Source organism: Stegodyphus dumicola, chromosome 10 (genome assembly GCF_044657685.1).
Source record: "Stegodyphus dumicola isolate Sdum_Otavi_A_Nest chromosome 10, ASM4465768v1".
Taxonomy (NCBI): Eukaryota; Metazoa; Arthropoda; class Arachnida; order Araneae; family Eresidae; genus Stegodyphus; species Stegodyphus dumicola.
In genome coordinates, this window is record NC_140777.1 from 145095944 (window position 1) to 145118350 (window position 22407).

General features: G+C 31.9%; 1 protein-coding gene across 1 annotated transcript in view; it reads left to right on the forward strand.

Annotated features, from left to right (window-relative positions):
• Window positions 1-21253, forward strand: part of LOC118195809 (COMM domain-containing protein 9-like) — a 40586-nt gene extending 19333 nt beyond the window's left edge. Inside the window, exons 3-5 of the mRNA XM_035367142.2 lie at window positions 2405-2579; window positions 18146-18249; window positions 18712-21253. Coding sequence (XP_035223033.1) covers window positions 2405-2579; window positions 18146-18249; window positions 18712-18852 — 420 coding nt within the window. The 3' untranslated portion in view covers window positions 18853-21253. The remainder of the gene's footprint in view (window positions 1-2404; window positions 2580-18145; window positions 18250-18711) is intronic.
• The last annotated feature ends 1154 nt before the right edge of the window (window positions 21254-22407 follow it).

Consider the following 22407-nt stretch of genomic DNA (forward strand, 5'->3'; position numbering starts at 1 on the left):
TTGTAGGAAGAGGGGTTTTCGTGGCCTTCGGATTTACGCACCTTCTCGTCAGCAGAAATCCGTTTTAGTTTAAATTATTTTTCCTTTCGGTGCTTTCCTTCTTTCTCCACTGGCCTTGAGACTTTTTTCCTGGGTTGCTATTGAACTGTCGACGTTCGCCGGCTGTTTTTGAATGCTCGGGTTTCCTTGCCCACTGATTCGCTTTTTCTCCGTAGCCATGTGCTTGAGTTTGCTGTAGTCTTGGCGTACCAAATTGGTTTCACTGTTGATATTGGCGTCTTCTTTCGACGTCCGCCGTTCTTCTACTTTCAAACTGGATTGCTAGCTCAAATAATTTTTCCAGTGTAGTCGGATTTCTCAATTCAATAAAGTCTTGCACTTGGGGTAGTAACCTCGGCAAAATCACTTGAATTATTTCAGGATCCGGACGGTTTCCATACAAGAGCTTGAAAACGTGAATTTTTCTTAAAATAAAACTCGAGATGTTTTCCATTCTTTGTTGATATATACTGAAAAGTTCTGTTTCTAATTTCGCACGATCCCTTACAACAGGGAAGGCTTTTAGTAGGGCAGTCTTGAAATTTTAGTAGGTATAGGTGGGACTTCCTGCTTGACCCAAGAGACTTCTGCCGATACATTTGAACCAGTTAAGCGCTTGGCCCCTCAAAGCGCTGGTAGCTAAGGTAACTTTTTGAAACTCGTGCACGGGGTAGAGCATGAAGTGGTCATCCAATTTTTTCAAAAAACTGGTTACCTGTGAGTTTCCATTAAACGTTGCTTCTGGTTTCATCGAAGCGCGCATGGTCTGGACAATATACCCAAATCCTTCCAGGGCGGCAGCTGGCATTTCTGGATTCTGAGCTGTTTCTGCAGGCAGCACAGGTTCTTCTTGAAACTCAGCCATGGTTATTCTTCGTCGGGCGCCACTATCAGGTTCAATGTTTCTTCTAACCTTCTTCGGAAACATACAATGACCTGACTAGAACAGAGAGCTTACTAAAGCTATGTTCACTAATTGTAGTAAGTAGACAGGATACAGACGAAGGGTATACAAAACCCTTTATTTTTTCTTTATATACAATGACTTCCGTACTTCGGAATACAATGACCCTCCACTCGGGGTCTAACTTAAAAGATATCAAAATAAAACTAAACTCTAATTTAACTTTAGAATAAGATTGGCCTTATAATAACAGAAAGCGTATGTAGCACAGAGACTGTGAACACTACAATACGTTTAATTTATCAAGAGGATTAAAACCTCTGGCCTGGAAGGCAAAGTAGCAACTGCGTAACTTCTAAGGTAAGCGGCCTGCTTCGAACTCACGGCTTCCTCTCTTCTGCTTGGCAAAAAGGCCACACTTAAATACTTGGCGTTCGCCAGACAACTTTGCATAAACTCCTTCACGCTTATAATTCTGGCCGGAAGTAGAAAATAAGAAGTGATAGTAAAGATTTAAAATAAAATAAACGTTAGTAAAACTTAAGATCCTTACATACTTATGGTTGGAGTGAAGAATTAACTTCAGTTAGATGGTGTGCAAATCGATCACAGAACAATTGTGATCTGGAATAACTACATGTGCAAGGTTTGTGTGGATTCTTTGCTTAAACATCAACAATGGAAAATAGGAGAACCTGATATGATCGTTGAAGTGGATGGAAGTATGTTTACAAACCGCAAAAACAATGCAAGATGGATTCTACTTTAGCAATGGATCTTTGGTGGAGCTTGATGTGAAACAAACTAATGTTTCCCTGTGAAACTGTGAAACCAATCCATGAACATTATGTAAGAAGCAATTTAAAAAAATATCGAAAAATGAACTATAATATATTTAAATTCGTGGAAATGATACTGCATTGAAAAATTGGAAGAGGAAAGTTTCAAACATTTCAAAGATTAAGAATTCTGGAAACTGGAATGCACTCACAAACAATTAAAAGATTATGAAATAGAGCCAGAAGGCGAAATAAGAAACACAGAAGAAATGGCATGTCATCATCTGAAATGTTATCTCTCGGAATTTATTTAGAGAAGGTGAATTGAAAGACCCATTTGAAAAAAATTTTAAACAATATTAAAAAGTTTGTGCCTCTAAAGTAAAATATTCTTAGAACTAACATTTGTTAACATTTTTTATATGCATACTGTGTGTTGTCGCCAATGAAGTCTACTTGGCGAGATTTGTGCTGTCGAAATGGAAAAGTACCGATGATTTTACTATTCTTTATTAAATGATTAAAAGTAAATTGCATGTATTTAAGTTACCATTTTTTTAAATCGAAGAATTCATCATTATGCCTGATTTCTGAACAGTTTTTACTATGCATTATACAAATGTAATTTTAATGTAATAAATTATACGTTTTCATTTAATATTGACAATGTTTTAAATTTCAGCTCTTCATAGCTTTAAGCAGCTTTATCAAATTTGTTCTTTTTCATGGTTATTCTTCACCTGAAAACATATCTTCTTTGTTTCCTGATGACTTTCATAAACACTTACGTGATTTGCTTTCCAAAATAATTTCTGAAAAGTTTTCTACATGGAGGACTTCCGCTGTGACAGAATCAGGTATGTGACAGATTCAGTATTTACGAGTATTCGGGATTGGTAGAATTTTGGACATGATGGTGAAAACAATTATATTTATTATGGTTTTGACCAAATTACCCAAAACTGACTGAAATATTTGCAGTCTTGTAACAATATAAGAAAAATTACTATATGTAAAGAAAACATTTTACATCTAATTTAAGACTGACTTTGTACTAGCAGAAAGTAATTTATGTCTTGCCAGTGGCACTAAATGCTTAAAACAAACAGAAAATGGCAATAGCTAGCAAAAACTAATAAAAACATCCAAAACGTTGGATTAAATTATTTTTAAGATTTTTATTAAATTGTTTTTAAAAAGTAAAATTTATATATATTTTAATTTGTGTATACATTAAAAATAAAATTGATAATTTAATCTATGTACAATTCTAATATAGGAAAAAGATTAAGTTTATTCAGTTTTTGTGTATTTATGGCATAGTATTTTTACAAAACTATTTTTTAAGTTAACCTTTAATATTAAAAAATAAATAAAAAAGTAAATGAAAAAATAAATAAAAAATTAATCATCATTGCTATATTCTTGTAAATGTGCCAGTCTAATTAACTGTGTTACTGAAGCTCAAGCTGACTACTAAATTGCAGATTGTCTTACATATCTAACAGTCTGAGAGATCGTTTCATGTTTTATTAAGGGGGGATGAATACAGTTTATTAAATGCTAATATTCTGAAGGGATAGGCCAATAGACTCAAGGTTTTCTATACAGAAAAAATTAATAGAGAGTTACAGTAGAATGTTTGAACTGTAAAGAAGTTTTGGTGCAAAATATGCAGAATGAAAGAACACCAGAAAACGTTCAACAGTGACTTTAGTTAGAATGTAGTTAGAATGAATATCGGGAAGATCTACCTTTTGACAAGGAAGTTATAGAAGCATATAATTATTTATGAGATAATTTGGACTCTTCTGTTATCAGGATAGAATCATCGTGAAATGTTTTGATAAACTTGCCAAAAGATTAGTTCATATGAAGTCACCAGTAGGTAAAAATATATTTACAGGTGCCCCTTGGCGATTTTTGGCGGTACACAGACACCGAGTTTGTGCAATTCTTTGACTTGTTATTTTGGCTTTGTGTAACGGCGATTTTCGCATCAAAAATCGCCTTACACAAAGTATACATGTACACATCGACCTATTTTCATTTAAAAAAAACATAAAAAAATTGCACAAACTAGGCATTGCGAACTCCTTTCACTTTGTCCATGTACACATCGATCTATATTCATTTCAAAAATCGAAGGAGCAGCCAACAAAATATATATAATCTCAATAAACTACATTTTAAATCAAACAATGAAATAACATGAAAAAGGAAATTCATCTTAGCACTACACAAAGAAAATATTCATTTACCTTATTTGCAAATTTCTGTATCTTCAGTCAAACAAAATTCCTTAACAGCATCCAAAAACTTCCTAAAATTATCCGAACTAGAATCTGTATACTGGCATTGCCACATAAATAAAAAAAAAATAAGAGTAAAAAATATCCTCCGTAGTGTCGGTATCCTCCGACATTTGACTGTATGCATTTCCTTCCTACAAACAAAACACTTATGACTACTATCTAAACTTTCATTTACACACCAGTCAATTAATGCTTTTTTCCCTTTCATTCCAAATTGTTCAGAAACTTCAAATTAATCTTACCACATTCAGTCATTTTATCGTGTAAACCACAAAATAACAATGTACTTCTTATCCAAAATCTGGCGCACAAACAAGCCTTTCCAAACCTCATTCAAATTCACCGCAATCATGCAACCATTTATGTCATAATAGACCAGAATGTTTAATATGTTTTCATATGTTACCATAAATGAAAACATAACTTAGTGATAATCCAAGGGGCACCCTTAAATCTACTCTAACCCACCAATATTTATTTTTAAAGTCATTAGAATTTTTACTTTTTTTAAAACATAAAAGAGGCAATGAGAATACAAATTCTAAAGATGTAATGGTAACTTGTGTTTTTATTATTTTATTTGCCATGGATAAAAAATTTTGGACTTACTTAATGATGAAATGTCTTCCATGCAATATCTTCAGGAATTATTCTTTCTGAGAGTGCACAAAAAAACATAAAATGAAGCTCTACTTCAATTCGAAAGAATGATTGAATTGGAAATGTGAAAATATGACATGCTGATAAAAAAATTTAAAAAAAGGGGGGGGGAGAGGATTACATTCTCAAAATCAAAAATCTTTCAGAATCAGTTTCTTAAATGGCAGATCTTTTTATTTATGCATTGTGTTTAGAATTAAGTTTTCTTTAATGTGGTCAGCATCAACTTGATATGAATCATTGCAGTGTTGTTAATTGCAACAGTTACATAAGGAAAGTCTGTGGCCATGCATTAATATCTAGACCATTGGTTAAAATAGGTGCCACTGGTAATATTGTTCAAGCTGAGGAAAGTTTGTTTTCATGTTGGAGGGGAAAATCCTTCTGTCCCAGTTGGTGTACAGCAGGATTTGCCGAGAAACAAAAGAGTGTGTTTTAGATGCTGTGCCTTACCACTCTGCCAGAACTTTGCTTAAAGTTATTGAAGAAAATATTATTGATGGCACTATAATATACTGAGACTGTTTAAGAGTATATAACACTGAATAATAACAAGGCTGGTTTGAACATTTCTGTGTTAACTATCATGGTTTGAACATTTCTGTGTTAACTGTAATTTTATTGATACTGATTTTCTTATGCAAACTATTGAACTATGTTATGAGATGTTGTGAAATGATGAAATAAATGTCAATGCGGCACTGAGTGTAACAAACGAAATTCTTATTTGAGTTTATATGCCGACGGAAGTGTCGTAAAACACAAGTGTTTTCAGACATTTTAAATGATATTTGCAATTTTATTAATCCTGTTTAATCTTAATTTGGTAAGTGAATTTTTTTAGTGAAAAATTTTTCCCTGATTTCTTTGGGAAATAGTTTAATTTACATTAAAAAGTTCTAATTTTATGAATATCTGTTATTTTCTTCAATTTAACCATATCATAAATATTTTGGCCATTATCTTTAATATTTGAATCTTTCACTAAATCATCAGCTTTTGGTGATTTCTAAATCCACTCCTTCTAACTGAACCATACTGATTGTTCAGCATCACTTGCAGTGAAACCAGAATAAGAGAAAAAATCTGAAGAATATGGACTTTCAAAACAATGAGAGACTGGCATTAAGGAACAAGGAGATCTTTGCCAGTGACAAAAACAGAATTCTTTTATAGTTGTTATATTTTATCCTATGTCAGTGAGGATCTGTGGTAACTGGTGGCAAGTTGCGCTGATGACTTCATATTTATTATAAATTATGAGAAGCTCTATTACATATATATGTTATGGCCAAAGCCTGAAGTTCGGCCAGTTCCTGAATTGGCCGGCCATTTCGCACATTTTGCCGGGGAGTGTGGCCAATGTCCGATCTACTGGAAATGAATATGCTACTGGAATGCGACTATGGCCGGCCACTTCCCGAAATGCCTGGAACTTCCTCGCCAATCTTCGATGGGCTGAAGTAAGACTGTTCGGGAGGGGGCACATCTGTTGATTCCGGTGGGATGACGGCATGCATATGGCAGTGTGTTATATTTTCAGTGTATCTGGCATCCATGCATCGAATGACGAATCTGGCAATGCGTTATTGTTTACAGGCACGCCAACTGAATAGTTTCGATTGCGGGTGAGTGTGCTTTCCCCGGATAGGTAAGCCCTTTCTTTTCTTTCTTTTTTTTTTTTTGTTATACTATGGATCAAACTCAGTTTCAAGAATTTGTGCACGCTTTCCAAGCACAGCAACTACAATTTTTCGAATAATTTCTCCTAACTCAAACTTCTAATGGCACAGAGTGGTGCTTAGTGCCATTAGAAGGTGCCTCAGTGCCATTAGTGGTGCTCAGTGACAAAATACTGTTCAACTATCCATAAATCCAATTTTACATCAATCATTTGAACCGTACCTCCTTGGCCTTTGTTCCGAAGGATGATCCTAGGCACCTAAGAGCGGCGGATTCGTCGGAAAACTCCTCTGTGACAGCTATAATGTGATTATCATTAGCATTACAGTATACAAACACCCAAAATTTGCTCATGACCTTTTTCTTCTGACTTTGGCCGATCGCCCCATGCCATTTCGTGAACTGGCTGGCCAATCCCCGAAATCAAGAAAAGATCTGTCATTGTGAGGTGATATATTCTGTTTCGCAATTTGGCCGGCCGACTTCGGGTTTTGGCCGTAACATATATAATAGATGGAAAGCATAGAATAATTATTGTAATGAAGTTATAGTCCTTGTCACAGGAGGATCTTGCTAATGCTAGTCTTTCTAGTCAAGAATTTCATAACATTCTGGCATGCTGTTCCGATGGAAACGATTTGCAGACTGAATTAGCCACACCTCCTTATTTTTTCAGTTGTATTTTATATCCTGTGATTTATTGTATATAAAGCAATATCATTGGGAAAGTCAGATCATTGATTGGTCAGCCATTCTGAAATCAAGAGGCTTTGATGACAGACACAGTGCAGAATGCTAAAACCTCTTGACACTGGTTTGTGAAGTTATATGTCTCTTCTACTATGAATTGGAATGAATTATTGTGTGTGCGATGTCAGACCATGTCGTCTGATACATTGTAAAACCTTAAAAATAGTGACTTCCGGGAACCGCACACATGATTTTCTCATCTCTATGTGGTCTGCAGACCATGTTATGTATCATCTATTAAGAGACCTGCTAGATAAAGTACATAATGAATTTAACTCTGAGCTTGAAAAGGAGGCCTGCAGTAAAATAGTAGTGATTCAGAATAGATGGAGTAATATCTAGAATAATCCCATTATTGCTAATGATATTCATACTAGGGTCTAAAATATTACTGAAAGTGTTTTCAATAATAATGTATGTCATCTATTGCTTTTAGTTAGTTAGCTACTGTTCTGTTATCAGAACTGGTTCAGAAATGTATGTATGTATGTGTTCATGTATGTATGTGTTCATGTATGTATGTATGTGTTCATGTATGTATGTGTTCATGTATGCATGTATGTATGTAAGTACAAATTATGTATATGTATATGTATACACTTATATGTACATACATACAAACACATGTTCATGCATTTCTGAATGCAGTCCTTATAACAGAATAGTACCATTAGTTATTTTTAAATTTATTTCTTAGAACAGTCTGATAAGTCACTAGTATTTATAAGTAATATGTAAAATTCATGAGAAATTTTTCATATTACGTATAAATTATGAAAATGATGCATGTGACAATGAAATGGTTGAAGTGATAAATAATACCATTATTATTAAAGAAATAAAATACTTGTTGGAGCTGTTACCAGTTTCAAATGGTAGTCACATGTACATGGTAAAACATCCATAGAATTACGTTAAGTAGACTCTTTTGCTATTTGCAGAGGGTTAAAGCCTATTAGTGTTGCGTTGAATAAACAAAAACAACAACCACACCACCAACAACAACAAAATTTATTTTTAAATGCTTGATGAAGTGTGGTTGGCAATAACAGGTAGTCTTATGAAAATTATAAGAAACTGGTTATAAGTAGGTGCAGCCAGCAATACCCTGACATTATGTTGTTATGTGCATGTGGGTTCATAATGGATTGAATGTACACAGAACCAATGAAAACTTGATGAAATTTTTTTTTCCGAAAATACTTCACAGTTCTGGAACTTTCCACACAAAAGTATTTATACAGCTCTTCTCAGTATAATAGAGCTCTTACCTCAAGAAGACTACATTTGCACAGTTAATTTCCAAATGCCAAACCAGGTGGAATGAATCAACCATCGGAAGACGAACTCTTCATTTCTTACCACACGTTTCCACAGATGTATCTTCGTTTTCATCAGCACTAACTACCTTCCTAACTGGCCACGACCCATTCCCGATGTATATGTACCGTTTTGGAATTTCTGAAAGCGATATGTGCGAGTGTGGACAGCAAGGCAATTCTGACCGCTACATATTCTCCTGCGAGTTTACAAGGAAACACCACCTCTCGAAGCCTTCAGAATCGTACTGGAAAGAGTGGACATTGCATTTAATGAGGCATAAAGGTGCACTTAATACATTAATAAATATATTTCAGTACTGCAGTGCACCCTTGTTAATATACACTTGCATGAGCATGTATTCTGCATAGTTCATTCGATTTTCATCCTACAATCGCTGTAACTATTATAAAATTATTGTATTTTTGTACAAATTTTTTATTGTATCGCATTTAGTAGTACTGGTAATGCTGAATACATGCAACATTAATACTTATATTCTGCTTTTGTACTGTTTTTATACTAAGTACACCGAATATGTATATTGTTATACTATATACTGTTCTTATACTATGCAATTATGTTCAGGCATGTCTGTATTTAGATATTTAGTTTAAGTTTATTCTTTAGTTTTTCTTCTATTATCTGTTATAACAAAGTATTACTACTATAGTATTACTGAGGCTTCCCATATTAATTTTTTAATAACTGTGGCATGGATCCCCACAGAAAGGCCATTGATAATGTATGCAATTTATGTACAATAATCATGTTATGTGACAGGTAGTCAGTATTTAGGATACTTGGTTTGTCTTCTTATGTACTGTTTTATACTATGTATAACAAATGTGTGTATTGTTATACTATATACTGTTCTTATACTATGTAATTATGTTCAAACATGTGTGCATTTAGATATATGTCTTCTATTATCTGTTATAACCTAAAGTATTACTGAGGCTGTCCATATTAATTTTTTAATAACTGTGTCATGCATTGCCATGGAAAGGCCATTAATAATGTATGTTATTTATCTGCAGTAACTACGTTATGTGATAAATATGCGTAATAGCATAACAGTTTAGTAACTTCTGATCATTGTGCATTATTCTTAGGAATAATTCCATGGAAATATCTGCAAAGGCACAATGGTATTTTCCTAGAACTCCCATTTTTTTACCTTTACTATGACTATAGACTCGTTTAGTGATTCAAACACGAAGGCATATTATTGTCAAAAGTAATCCCCCCCCCCCACATGAATAAACATAGCATTCCTATGCAAGGTGACTAAGCAACAATAACCTACCCTGACTATGAAACTTTTCAGTGACAATAAATAAAGCTATGTCTGTCGGCCCTTTCCTAAGATTCTTCCACCTAACAGGCATCATTCCACATGGATTTCTTGGAGGGAAGCCTGCTCCGTGGCATACAATAAATATTTTTACTCTCTTACAGTTTTACTCATCTGCCAAGAAATTTCCAGTACCTTCCATTTTTTGAAATTGCTGGCATACATAGGGTTGGATGCAGTTACAGATCAAACCAGCTATAATTACATTGACCAAAATGTTGCCAAACTTGGTGACATTTAGCAGTTTTTTACCAGATGCTTTGCATTCTGATGTCTTTCATGTTACATTATATACTACAGATACTACAATTAACATGCAATATCTCTAAAACATTTTACGTGTATACAAAATTCATAACATTATGTCCTTCCCAAGAGCTGCACATCCCAGACAGTACAGTTCCTGAACAGGAAGCTTTACTTAAACAAAGAAAATCAGTGACTGAATGTTGAATACAGTACTTAAATAATAATTTTAATAAATAACATACAGTTAATAAAATATGAAATCAATAAATAAATGCATGAATTTATAAAATTATATACATATAGGATTATGGTCTTACTTATTTACATTATATGTGCCATCGGAACTACGTACTATGGCCATAGAAGGGTCTAGTTTGTTGTAATGAATGACTTATGGTTTAGAATTATATGACTTTTGGATCCGAATTATGATATCATTCAGTCACTTTTGGACTGTGTAAGGATTGTCACAGGGTAACTGTAGTGTATGAGAAAGTCCATTCCATGAAATTTGATTCCATAACCACACCTTGCCACCTACATTGAATCAATGTCCTATGGCTCTCATGTCTTATTGGGTCTTCGTCTTCTCCTTCACCAAGTTGACTTACATTTATGTTGAATTTTATGGCATAAAGGGTTTTTAGATCCTTGACATCTGCTATTCACAGTGCTTTCTGTGTCTCAGGGTCCTGGATGCAATCGATGAAGTACTTCAGAGATAGGATTTCTCTTGTTTCTGTTGAGCAGTCCGAAAAGGTGAGATGAGACTTAACATCCATTGTGAGTTGCTGGAGTGTTTGTGTGGGCCTTTGTTGGCAACATTTTAATTGAAGCCTGCTACATTCTTTTAAACACTTTTCACTAAAGCCAGCTCCAATGCACCGCATAGAGCTTCGAAGTCTTCGAAGTCTGGTTTTCGGGCAGAGTTTGAAGGTTATCAAACAAATCATCATAATATTAAATAATCATTAAAAAACATCATACAAAATCTTTTAATCTCATTCTCAAAAAGTGAAGAATATACCTCAACACGAATTTAAACGTCTAAATATTACACTGTAGAAGTTAAATAATAATAATAATAATAATAATAAAAAAAAAAAAAAAAAAAAAAAAAAAAAAAAAAAAAACTAAAAATATAGAGGGACACTTAATGCATTTAAATTCTGAAATATGTAAACATGAATTCCAAATTAAAAATATTAATCAGAGCAACTTTTACATAGAAATATACTATAGGCTAAAAGTAATTGCTGAAAGACTTATTTGAAGTATCCCTATTTTCTCAAAGTAAAATAGCTAACAGCAATTTGGATAAAATCATATTTGATGAATGCTAAAAATGCCATGCTTAGCAAAATAACTTTTAAGAGTTTTTACTGTTACTAAAGAATGTTTCTAGGGCCATTATAGGCTAAAAATCTTAATATTATTCAGTAGTGAGTAACACAAATTTAGACTTCTAAAAATTAATCTGTTGAATTAAAATTGCAAAATTCAACTAAAAACGCAAAATTATAATTAATGTAAGTTCTTAAAATTAAAAATAGGGAAAATTAAAAATTAAAAAAGGCTTAAAATTAAAAGTAAAAAATAGAAAAAAGGTAATCACTTAAAATATTACATAAAAATGGCTACAGGCAAGTTATAAATACTAAAATACTTACTTAAAATATCCTTATAAACTTAAAGAAAATAGTGTCCAGAATGGGGAAAGTGAAAGAATGAGGTTGAAAGGTTTTGTATATATATATATATATATATATTTTAAATTATAAATAATTTATAATTTGTGTGTTTTTCTCAAATAGTTGAGAATGATGAAACGCATTTTCAAAACTCCTGAATAATTTGGATTTAATTTTTGAGATAATTACCTCCTGATGAATCTATCTCAAACATTAAATTAGGAATAATTAAATTCAATTAGTTTTATAATATTTTATATAAAAGGATTTTTCAATTAATTTATCCTTAAATTTATTAAATTTTTATTTTTTGTATATTTAATTTCAATTTTGATTGCTAAATATTTTTATTAGTTAGTATAGACCTTTTCACATGCATTTTACACTTTCCTGAATATAATAATCATTAATTTTTGAAAAATTAAATTTATTCAGTCATGGCTACATTTGCACTAGATTTTCCCACTGGAAGTCCTAAATTTTGCTGAACTTTTTCAATACGTCTATTAAAATATATAAAAGAGAAATCCAAAACTTCAGTTTTTATTTTTTGACTGCACTAATTTTCAAAATATATTTATTATTATTCTAATGTTGCAATACATAAATGTTGCATAGAGCACATATTCCAGTTAGCTACAAAGTTCTGTAATGACTGTTGAATATTGAACTGTTTTTCTAATACATGGTAATTTAAAGTTAATGGTACAGAAAGAAAAGATGTATCTAAATACTGTAATGAATTTATTTCTCAAATACAGGTATAACATGAAGTTTAATTTTTAAAATTTCTGTGGACATGCACAGATCTTTGATGTGGAGACCTTTTTTTGATATGGCAGACCTGTACATGATAGTTTAATTCCTGAGCTGTTGCCATACAAATCCACTCTATTCTTACTGTTAACTGCTAGACCCATAAAGATATTCAAATAACTTATTGTCTCATCTTAAAATTCTAATTAAACTGCTACAATTACGATGTGTGCAGGGCTGCTCCAGGGCATGTGCAACTGGTGTGGGTGCACTAGATGGAAAAATTTAGAGGCAGCTAAATTTTCAGAATTTAGGAAGGAACAGGGAGACAGAATTTTGGGGTCGCAGAGTTTGCATCAGGCGACAAAAAGGTTCATCTCCAGCCCTGCCTGAATGTACATGTGATTTTTCCTTGTACAGACAACCCACCTGTTTCATTCACATTGCAATGTTGGGGACATCGAGGTGCTTCTTTAGCAATGTGATCCAGAAATTGATCCAGAAATTTTTCTCAACAACAGTTACTAATGGAGTTTTTTCATGTTTCAGGCCGCAATAAACTTTTCTTCTGCTGAAACCGCCATTTTGAATACCATGATCTAGTGAGATTTTGTATTCAAGTTTCAGATCAAATGAATGTTATTTAACCTTTCATTTTATACCTGTATCTGTAAAATAAATTAGTTTTAGTAGTCAAAAGTATGTTTTTGTTTTGTACCATTCATTTTGAATTACTCTCTGTAATTGTCAAATTATGTCGAGAAAATTCGTATCAAGATTCAAGAGTTTATCATGCAAATTTCAAATTTTCCTTTATTCTTATATTTTTAATATTAAAATATCTGAATATATTTGTAAAGCTATTCACAAAGGTACATAATTAGCCCATCATAATGCCAGTGGTTGAAGATAATTTAAAAATTAATGCATAAGGTATCAGCACCGTGAAGTGAGTGATGCAGTTGGAATTAAACTGAAACCCGCATTATTAACTCTTTAAAGTTAAATGCTTAATATAACTGAAGAAAAGAACAAGCAGGATGATAAATCATGTAAAAGAAAATTCATTCTCGTGTTCCTGCTGAAATTTCTTTTAGAAGTTCCATTTCAGATAGATATTTTAATCAAAATTTTCCAAATCATGGAAATTTTCTGATGTATTTTTGAAGATGTATGTTCTAAGTGGTGTATTTTGGATGCTCATATTACTAACATTATTCGGAAAATTTCAAAGTCTGTGGAGAAGCTGACTTCCTGCTCTATTAACTAATGATCCAAAGAAACTTTTAAACATGGTTTACACAAGAAGGAAGATCATTAGTATAATTAAATATCTAACAATTCATGAATGCTCCATACTAGTTGGAAAATGAAGAATTCTTACATTTGTGCATAATGAATGTATTTCCATCTCATTTTCCGTTACATTTTTAATGAGATATGCTACATTTTTCAGTGTTAGCCTGTTTAGTAGTAGATTAGCTAGATCTGGGTTCTAGTGGTAGCAACGCCATCATATCTTCTGATAAACATGCATCACATTCTGTACGGAAAGTTCTACATTAATCCCTTAATGGGGAGACATACTGTATACGTTTGTGTTATTTGAAGCTAAAAGTTTGAGGCAAAAGTAAATGTCCCCTTGAGGGCTTGAGAATCGCATTTTGAAGTTGCAAGTGTTTGAAATTGAGTCTGCAGGTGTTTGAGAGTAACTTTTTTTAAGTCCAAAAGGTCTTTGTCCCTGAAGGACTGTTGTTTTCATTTTGCGATTTTGCATTGGACCCTATAAATGGTGTATCACTTTTCAAATCGTTGCCACCAAATACTATCACTCTGTATTATATTTGAAGAAATTAAATAATGAAGAATCTGCATAAATGTATGTATGTTTCTCACATTATGATAAAACAACAGTTCTTAGAGCTATCCAATTTTGAATGATGTAATTCTACTGCAAATATGGGCATATGAAAGCCGAAATTTGGAATTTGTTTTATTATCGATTTCATATTTTGTAAAACTTTGGCAAATTTTTGATAAACAAACTCAACGATTTAAAAGCAAGCAATGGCAACACTCTATGGGGGGGGGGAGAAAAACCTTTTTATCTCCAGCGCGCGGAAATGTGTATCGAAAATTCTAAAGATATTCTCACTTTAAAATTATTTTGCGACATTGCTGTTGAACTGAATTTTATGGTTTAAGTTCAAAGAAAATTATATTTAATAAATAAAGGTAACACACAAAATGTTAAAAAAACGCCCCTTTGGACATAATTTAAAATCTGAAACATTTCAGTTTTTTCCCCTCCTTATTTATTTATTAATTTTTATCATTAGAGAGCTAATTTATAGATCAGGTTTGAAATAATTATTATAAGGCACTGCTTTTCCTACAACCATTCCTTCCAGATAAATATCTACTGAAACCTTTTCTTATAACTAAAAAAAAAAAAAAAAAAGGAAGTACAATGGTACTTTGCTATATGTCTGCTTTGAAATACATTCTGTATATTGTCATTATTAACACTAGAAGCGCCGTTGGGGTCATTTTGACCTTTTTTTCCAATTTTACGCGTTTTTTTTTAACATACAGCTGAGCTTCGAAGCTGGTATTTTTTTACTTTTTCTAAAATGTTTCCAAGTATACTATGCCAATTTTTCATATTTCTACGTTGATTATTTAAACAAATAATCGCAGATATACCTAAAACAGCCAACTGGGGTCATTTTGACCCTCATAAGAAAAACGACACTAGGAGCACTAGGCCATTCCAAGCTTTGTGCAGATGATTTGTGGAACAAGAATTGAGGACCACCAGTGTTCAAAGAAACAATGTCACGCAATCAGTTCCGTGAAATAATGCGATATCTCAGATTCGATGTCCGAAGCACCAGAGCTGATTGTCTCGCCACAAAGAAATTTGCTCTCGCTTCTGTAACCTGGTACAAGCTAATGGAAAACTGTTATTTATGCTATAATCCTGGACCAGAAATAACCGTCGATGAACAATTGTTGCCTTGTAAATCAAGATGTAGATTTATTCAGTATATGGCGAATAAACCGGACAAGTTTGGCATCAAATTCTGGCTAGCAACTGATGTAAAATCCAAATATGTTTTGAATGGTTATCCTTATCTGGGCAAGGATGAAGAACGACCAACTAATTTAAAACTTGGGGAAAGTGTAGTTCTCAAATTACTGCAAACACATCTAAACTCCGGATTCAATGTCACAACTGACAATTTTTTTACTTCTGTGAAACTTGCAGATGAACTTTCTGCAAAATAAACCACAATTGTGGGGACGATGCTTCTGAATAAGCGAGAATTACCCCCATTGCTCGTGACACTTCTTCTGCACGATATTCATCTTTTGCACTGAAAAATGGAGACAAAACACAATATATAGGTGCAAGAGCAGAAAGAATGTCGTAATTCTGAGCACGATGCACAGTAATGTGTTTGTTGACGACAGCATAAAGAAAAAACCGAACACTGTCACTTACTACAACAGTACAAAATGTGGCATTGATGTCGCAGATCAGATGCTGAGGAAATATAGTACAAGTAGTGGAATTCGCAGGTGGCCTGTACATGTTTTTTACAACGTCCTTGACATTGCTGAACTCAATGCTTGGATTATATTCAAAGAATCCTTGGGCACCTCTATTTCCCGTCGAGAATTTATTCTTGCACTCATGGAAGAACTACAAGTTGGTGCTCTACGCAACAGATGCCCCCCAATTGCTCAAATACAGACACTTAAAGGAAAGAAATGTGCATTTTAAAGTTGCAAGGGACAAAACAAGACTGTTGTCAGCTGTGAGGGATGCCAGAAACCAATTTGTGGTAAATGTGTTGCTGTCACTGTCAAGCGTTCATATTGTATCACCTGTGGTAATGTATAACAAACTTTGGAAAACATTGCGTGTTTATTCCCAATTTATGTTTTTTGTAATTTTTTTGCATATGTTCTATTTTCCTTTTTTTTTTTGCATTTGTATCTTTTGTTTGTTTTTCAAAGATTTTGTTTTTGTTTTTGTAATCTTACATTGAAAGATATGTGCTAATTTGCGCTAATTGCACGAAAAAAAATTCTAAAGTATAAAAAATAAATAAAAACCTCTAAAAACTCTTTTATGTGGTCATTTCAGCACCATTTCAATCATTTACTGTGTTTCTACTTACATTTCTTATGAGGGTCAAATTGACCCCCAATGGCGGTTTTCGGTTAGTCTGAAATTCGGCTGTTCTAGTGTTAATGTTGATTATAATATATTCAGTAAACAACTTTTGTAACTTGGCATTGTTATTATGGATTGTTGTTGTAGCTAATGGTCACACCCATTAGTCAGCCCAAGCCCACAAAATTTCTCATGGCAAGGAGTGCAATACGCCTGTCATTGGCAACAGCCTTGAGCACCTTACAGGTGACAATGCGATTTAGCTCAATTTCTGCCCCCAATTTTGATGGAGAGCCTCCCGGGGGGCAGATCCGAGGGTCTCCCCCTTTTTCCTTACCATCAAGATCTCGAGAAAACTTTCAGCTTGTCACATATTTAGAGTGCCTCCCATGCTGCACAGACACTATACACATACAAATATTCATGCCTTCTCCAGGATTTGAAGGGCCCTTCAGCACTGTAGTCAGTGACGCTAACCACTATACCAGTTGGGTGGCATTATTATGGATTATATTCAGTAAACAGGTGCGCTGTAACTCTGAATTTTTAAGCGATTTTGTGTGTGTGTGTGTGTGTATGTTTTCATAAATTTTTTTGTAAATTCATTAACAATGAATACTAAGAAATGATGTCTTGAGGAGAATCAAGCAATGAAGAAAATTGTTCACTGATTGACTCTTCCCATTAGGATCACCATAGAGGTGAAAATGGAAGTGAAAAAAGATATTGTTGAAAAATATGAAGATTGCATACATATCTGGGACTTGGTTATTCTATAGTGTATGCGGAGTGTAATGTAAATACAGTTATGTATACAAAGACACTTTTTAATTTGATATCATTGTGAAAGGAGGCGAAATTGATTGCAAACAGAACAAAGACATTAGAGCGTGTTAAAAAATGGCTTTCAATTTGAATTACAGAAAAATATATCAGTGCTTCATTATGTTCAGTGTATATTTCAATTATTGCTTTTGTATTTTAGTATTAAAGAGTTTTATAACAATAACAATAGAATTTTTAATATGGATTAATATTTTTTGCTTTATTTCTCTTGGAAAAATTCATTTGGTATAAGTCGAAGGATCTGGAACAGATTCATGATGTATCACTGTAACTTAATTTTGTTATAGAAAAGACATACTTTTCTTACTTGATTTCGAGAATTTTACAACTTGTGTTTATTGAAATATTTACTTTCCAGATACAGAATAGCAATTATTAAAACTTAGCAAAATTTTATTGTCTTAAATTTAAGAAATGTTGTATTAGTGTCATCAAAAGAAAATCTCTTGGCTTCCATGACATAGTTCTCTTATTTTCTCAGCTTATTGTTTTGGGTCACTTATTGACAGTTTTGGATGACAGAAAACTGCATGTCGAAATTTCAGTTGTAAGTTTATTTAAATAATAAAATTGCATAAATTAATGCAATTTTTTTTTTTTTTAAACGTAGTTTCTGTGCCAAGATTAGCAGAATTTGACTGGAGAGTTGACCTGAAAATGTCATCTGGGAAAATTGCTAGGATGAGTGAACCCACATGCATTCTACAATTAAAGGTTAGTTGAGTATTAAAAATGTATTTATATATAATTTTGCCAAATTAGAGAAAAATATATTTGAATTTAAATAATTTGAATTTACTAGATATATAAGCGATGCTCATGAAATTTTATTGCAAAGCTTTTGTGTAACTTTATATAAAGAAATGTAATTAGGCGTGCTCTCTATTGTGATTAATAAATGAATTTTGAAATTCGCTAGTGTAAGTAATTTTAATTCAGTATTTCCAACCAATATTCTGTTTCAATGTTTTCATGTTCATGAAGTGTTTAATCTTGTAGTTCAAGTTTAATTTAAAGATATATAATTAATAATTATTAGCTCATGTTTTTCTATTTCTTTAGAGCTATGCTAAGTTTTTAAGAATGAAATTGTTATTAAACATGTGTACACTTTATTATACTTTCTTTTATATATATATATATATATATATTATTTCTCTTTTATTTCTTTTTAAGATACAGGACACAGGACTCCCAGAAAACCATGCAGATCGATTCCAAACTCTTAATGTGGAACTAAATAAAGAGAAACTTGATACTATGTTACACGGTTTAGGGCGCATACGGGATCAGTTATCAGCAGTTGCCAAAAAATGAATTGGTTTTTTAATTTACATTATTAATTCGCTTAACTCATACGAAATCTTTAGTTGTTATAAAGGGATACCTTTCTGTATTTGATATAAGTTTATTTAAAAATCAGGATTTATCTTACATTTATTAGCATTTCAAAATTTTATCAAGTTAAATATTAATAATTTGTTTAGAAACTGCTTCTCCATTATTAGATTACTAATTCATGGCAAAGAATATTTAAATAATGTTTAATAATTAAAGTATATCATTTATTGATAAAAATGAAAAATTAATTATTTCTTTCTTCTTAAAACACCAATTATTGGGAGCAGATCTAATTCGTATTTTAAATTCTTAAAAAAAATTTCATGCAGATAATTGCTTTTGCAGTAAACAATTGTTGAGAAACAAACTATTATAATTTGTATTAAAGATAAATATGTGATATAGATGGTTATAGTTTTTTTCCCTTATCTTGTGCATATTTAATGTTCTTCGGTTATCAGGATTTTTAATTAATCCTGTTATTCAAGAATTTTTCATATTGCAAATTTATTTTATACTTGTTTTCCATTAACTATTTATGTAAAATTTTTGATACATATGGTAGAATATTAAAAAACTTGTAATGCTTGTATTTTATTTTCTTTGTAAAATACAATGAAAATCGTTTAAGACTGAGGGGACTAAAATATTTTTCTGTGTTAAAAGAATTTCGTGTTGAATGATATTAATATATATATATATATATATTCAACAAAATTAAGTTAATTAGCATACATTTTATTTATATAGATATGTATATATGCATGTATTTAATAAAAATCAATGAAACAGGAAACATCCACAAAAACTGAATGAAATTTAATACATTTTTTTTTTTTTTTTTTAAACAAAACATTTACTGAGTTTTTGGAAAATAATTTGATATTTTATGTGGACACCACATGATTTCCTTAGACAGCCTTTTGAATTATGCACATTTTTTGCTGCACTTGATTTAAACTTATTTCCATGAATTTCATTGGAGGTATCTTTCTCATTCAATTAATTCAGTTCCCACTTTGCCGCAAGGCAAAAATACATTAAACAAAACATATTCGTTAAAAATTGTAAAATATAGAAAAACTTAAACACCAAATACAGTTAAAAAGAGTTTTTTTTTTAAATGTCAATTAAAATTTCTATGCCAAAAGAAGCGATTTGGCCAATGGGCAGGAAGACTAAATTTTCAATGCACTAAATTATTGAAAGTAAACTTCTGGTCCCATTGGGCAAAACATGCTGAAGTTGTTACACAAACTGACTTAATTCACTATTCTGCTAAGAGTTCCAAATGTAAACAAATGGTGGCATTCTTAAGCCTGGTTACCACTTAAACTTTTCAACTGTTGATAATACTAAAACTGTTTCATGCAGATTAAACATTAACTGGAATGTAAGACAAACAGGATTCAACCACTTTGAAAGTAAAAAAATGCCCAATTTACCAACACATGAAAATAAAAAAACAGAGCTCACCAAGTTGGTTAAAGTGTATATATATATATATATATATATATATATATATATACACACATTTGGTGTGACCAATTTTAATGAAAAATGGAGGTGCACAACTACATGTTATAACAGTCTCATATACGAAATTTCAATGTTCTACGGCTACTTGTTTTTGAGTTGTGCTATATATGTATGTACAGACGTCACAAAAGAAAATTTATTCTGAATCCAGTGTACAATCCGTTTTGGAAAAGAAAGTTCTTTATTCTGTCCATGCATACAGATGTCATAAAAAAATCATTCAAATAGATTTCAGAGTGGTTCAAAATGGCTATTTCTTTGAAATATTATACCTAAAATTTTTCATGATTACAATACTTATCAAGGAAGCAGAGAAGTGTACGGTCTCTTAAATGATATACATGACAAATTCCTGAGTTTCATAAGAGTAGGAAAATAGCATATGCATCCAGTAGCAATTTTATAACATTTAAAGTGTCCATTAGTGTCATCTCATCATTAAATCATGTTTATGCCTTTGTATGTTTCACATTTCTGTGGAGAGTTTTAATAATTTTAGATTTTTAATTAATTTACATAAGAAAAATAGAGGCAAAATTTTTTTATCTAATATCTTAATCTGAATTTCATTTAGAATGTTTATTGGTGTTGTTTAAAACTCTAGAATTTGAAAGCAGGTGCTGATTTTTATTAGCTGTATGAATACATATATCATTGTAATACTGAATTCATCTTTGTGAGAAGGTAACTAATCTTTTTTTTTTTTTTTTTTCATTTTCAGTATAAATATCTCAGGCATAATAATGTATCTACTATTGTGGAGCCTGCCATATTGTTGTTTATACTACTAAAAACCCTGAATATAAATTTTGTGAAATAAAATCTATGTTTGGGTTGCTTTTGCTTATGTAGGATGAAGCAGTTATAAACCTGAAGAGCAAAGATAAGTGTTACATGCAAAGCTGTGATTTAAAAAAATACCAGAATTTTGAATATTTTGTTAAGTTACAAATTTTTTTTAAATTTCTCATAATATTACTGGCATGCTTAAATTACATTTTTGCATTAGTTTTGACATATTTTTGCTGCACTCATCTTACATTGTTAATTTCAGATTTTGTTTTAAAAGAATATTCTACTTGTTATTAGAATATTATGCTTCATTTTTTTGGGGGGAAGATATATCGATAGAGTTTTAAACCTGATTATAGGTGTTTTGATTATTTTAAGACAAAAACAGATGCCAAAATTATATCCAGAGCAGAATACTTAGTCATTGTCATGATAGAATTCAGAATTATTTTACAGGTTCATGTTTTATTCTGAAAATTTTAAAATATCAGCATGTTTGTTGATGATTCATTACACCATCAATAAAAGTAAAGTTATGGTTTCAGTATGTGACATGGACTTACAAATCCTATTTTCTTCTTCACAATGTTCTATTCTTAGATTTAAGTGCTAGTTTTGAAAAAATTCTTTGAATCTTTTCCCATAATATAATATCCTAACTATAGGTATTAAATTAGTTTTGACACTTATAATTTTCACTCAATTAATATATTATTTATTGTTTATGAATCATTTACGTGAAAAAAAAGGTACTATCATTTCAGGCAGATGTCCAGACTCATGTTTTTGAAGAGATAAATTTTATCTAAAGTTTTAACTAACAATTAGTATTTCATATACTGGATGTTTCTTAATGCTTATTCAACTTTAAATAATTCAAGACTAGCAGAATAGATGGCATTAAATTTTATTCATCTTGTATGTTCCGTTGTTCATAAAAAGTTGTCTTGCGATTACCTCAGCTGAAGAAACTTCAGACTCATAATCAGAAACCGAATCTTTTTATTGGCTTTCAAACATCACATTGGCTGAGGAACGGCAACAGAACTCGGCAAACCTCTAGATTCAAAAGCGCATCTAAAGAAGCTCTGCCTCGTTGGAATTCCAGTAATTCCCAGCAACCTTGAAGCTCCAAACGCACGCTTAAAAGCCTTAACAAATTTGCGGTCTGCGCCGCTCCTCAGTTCAACAACAGAAATA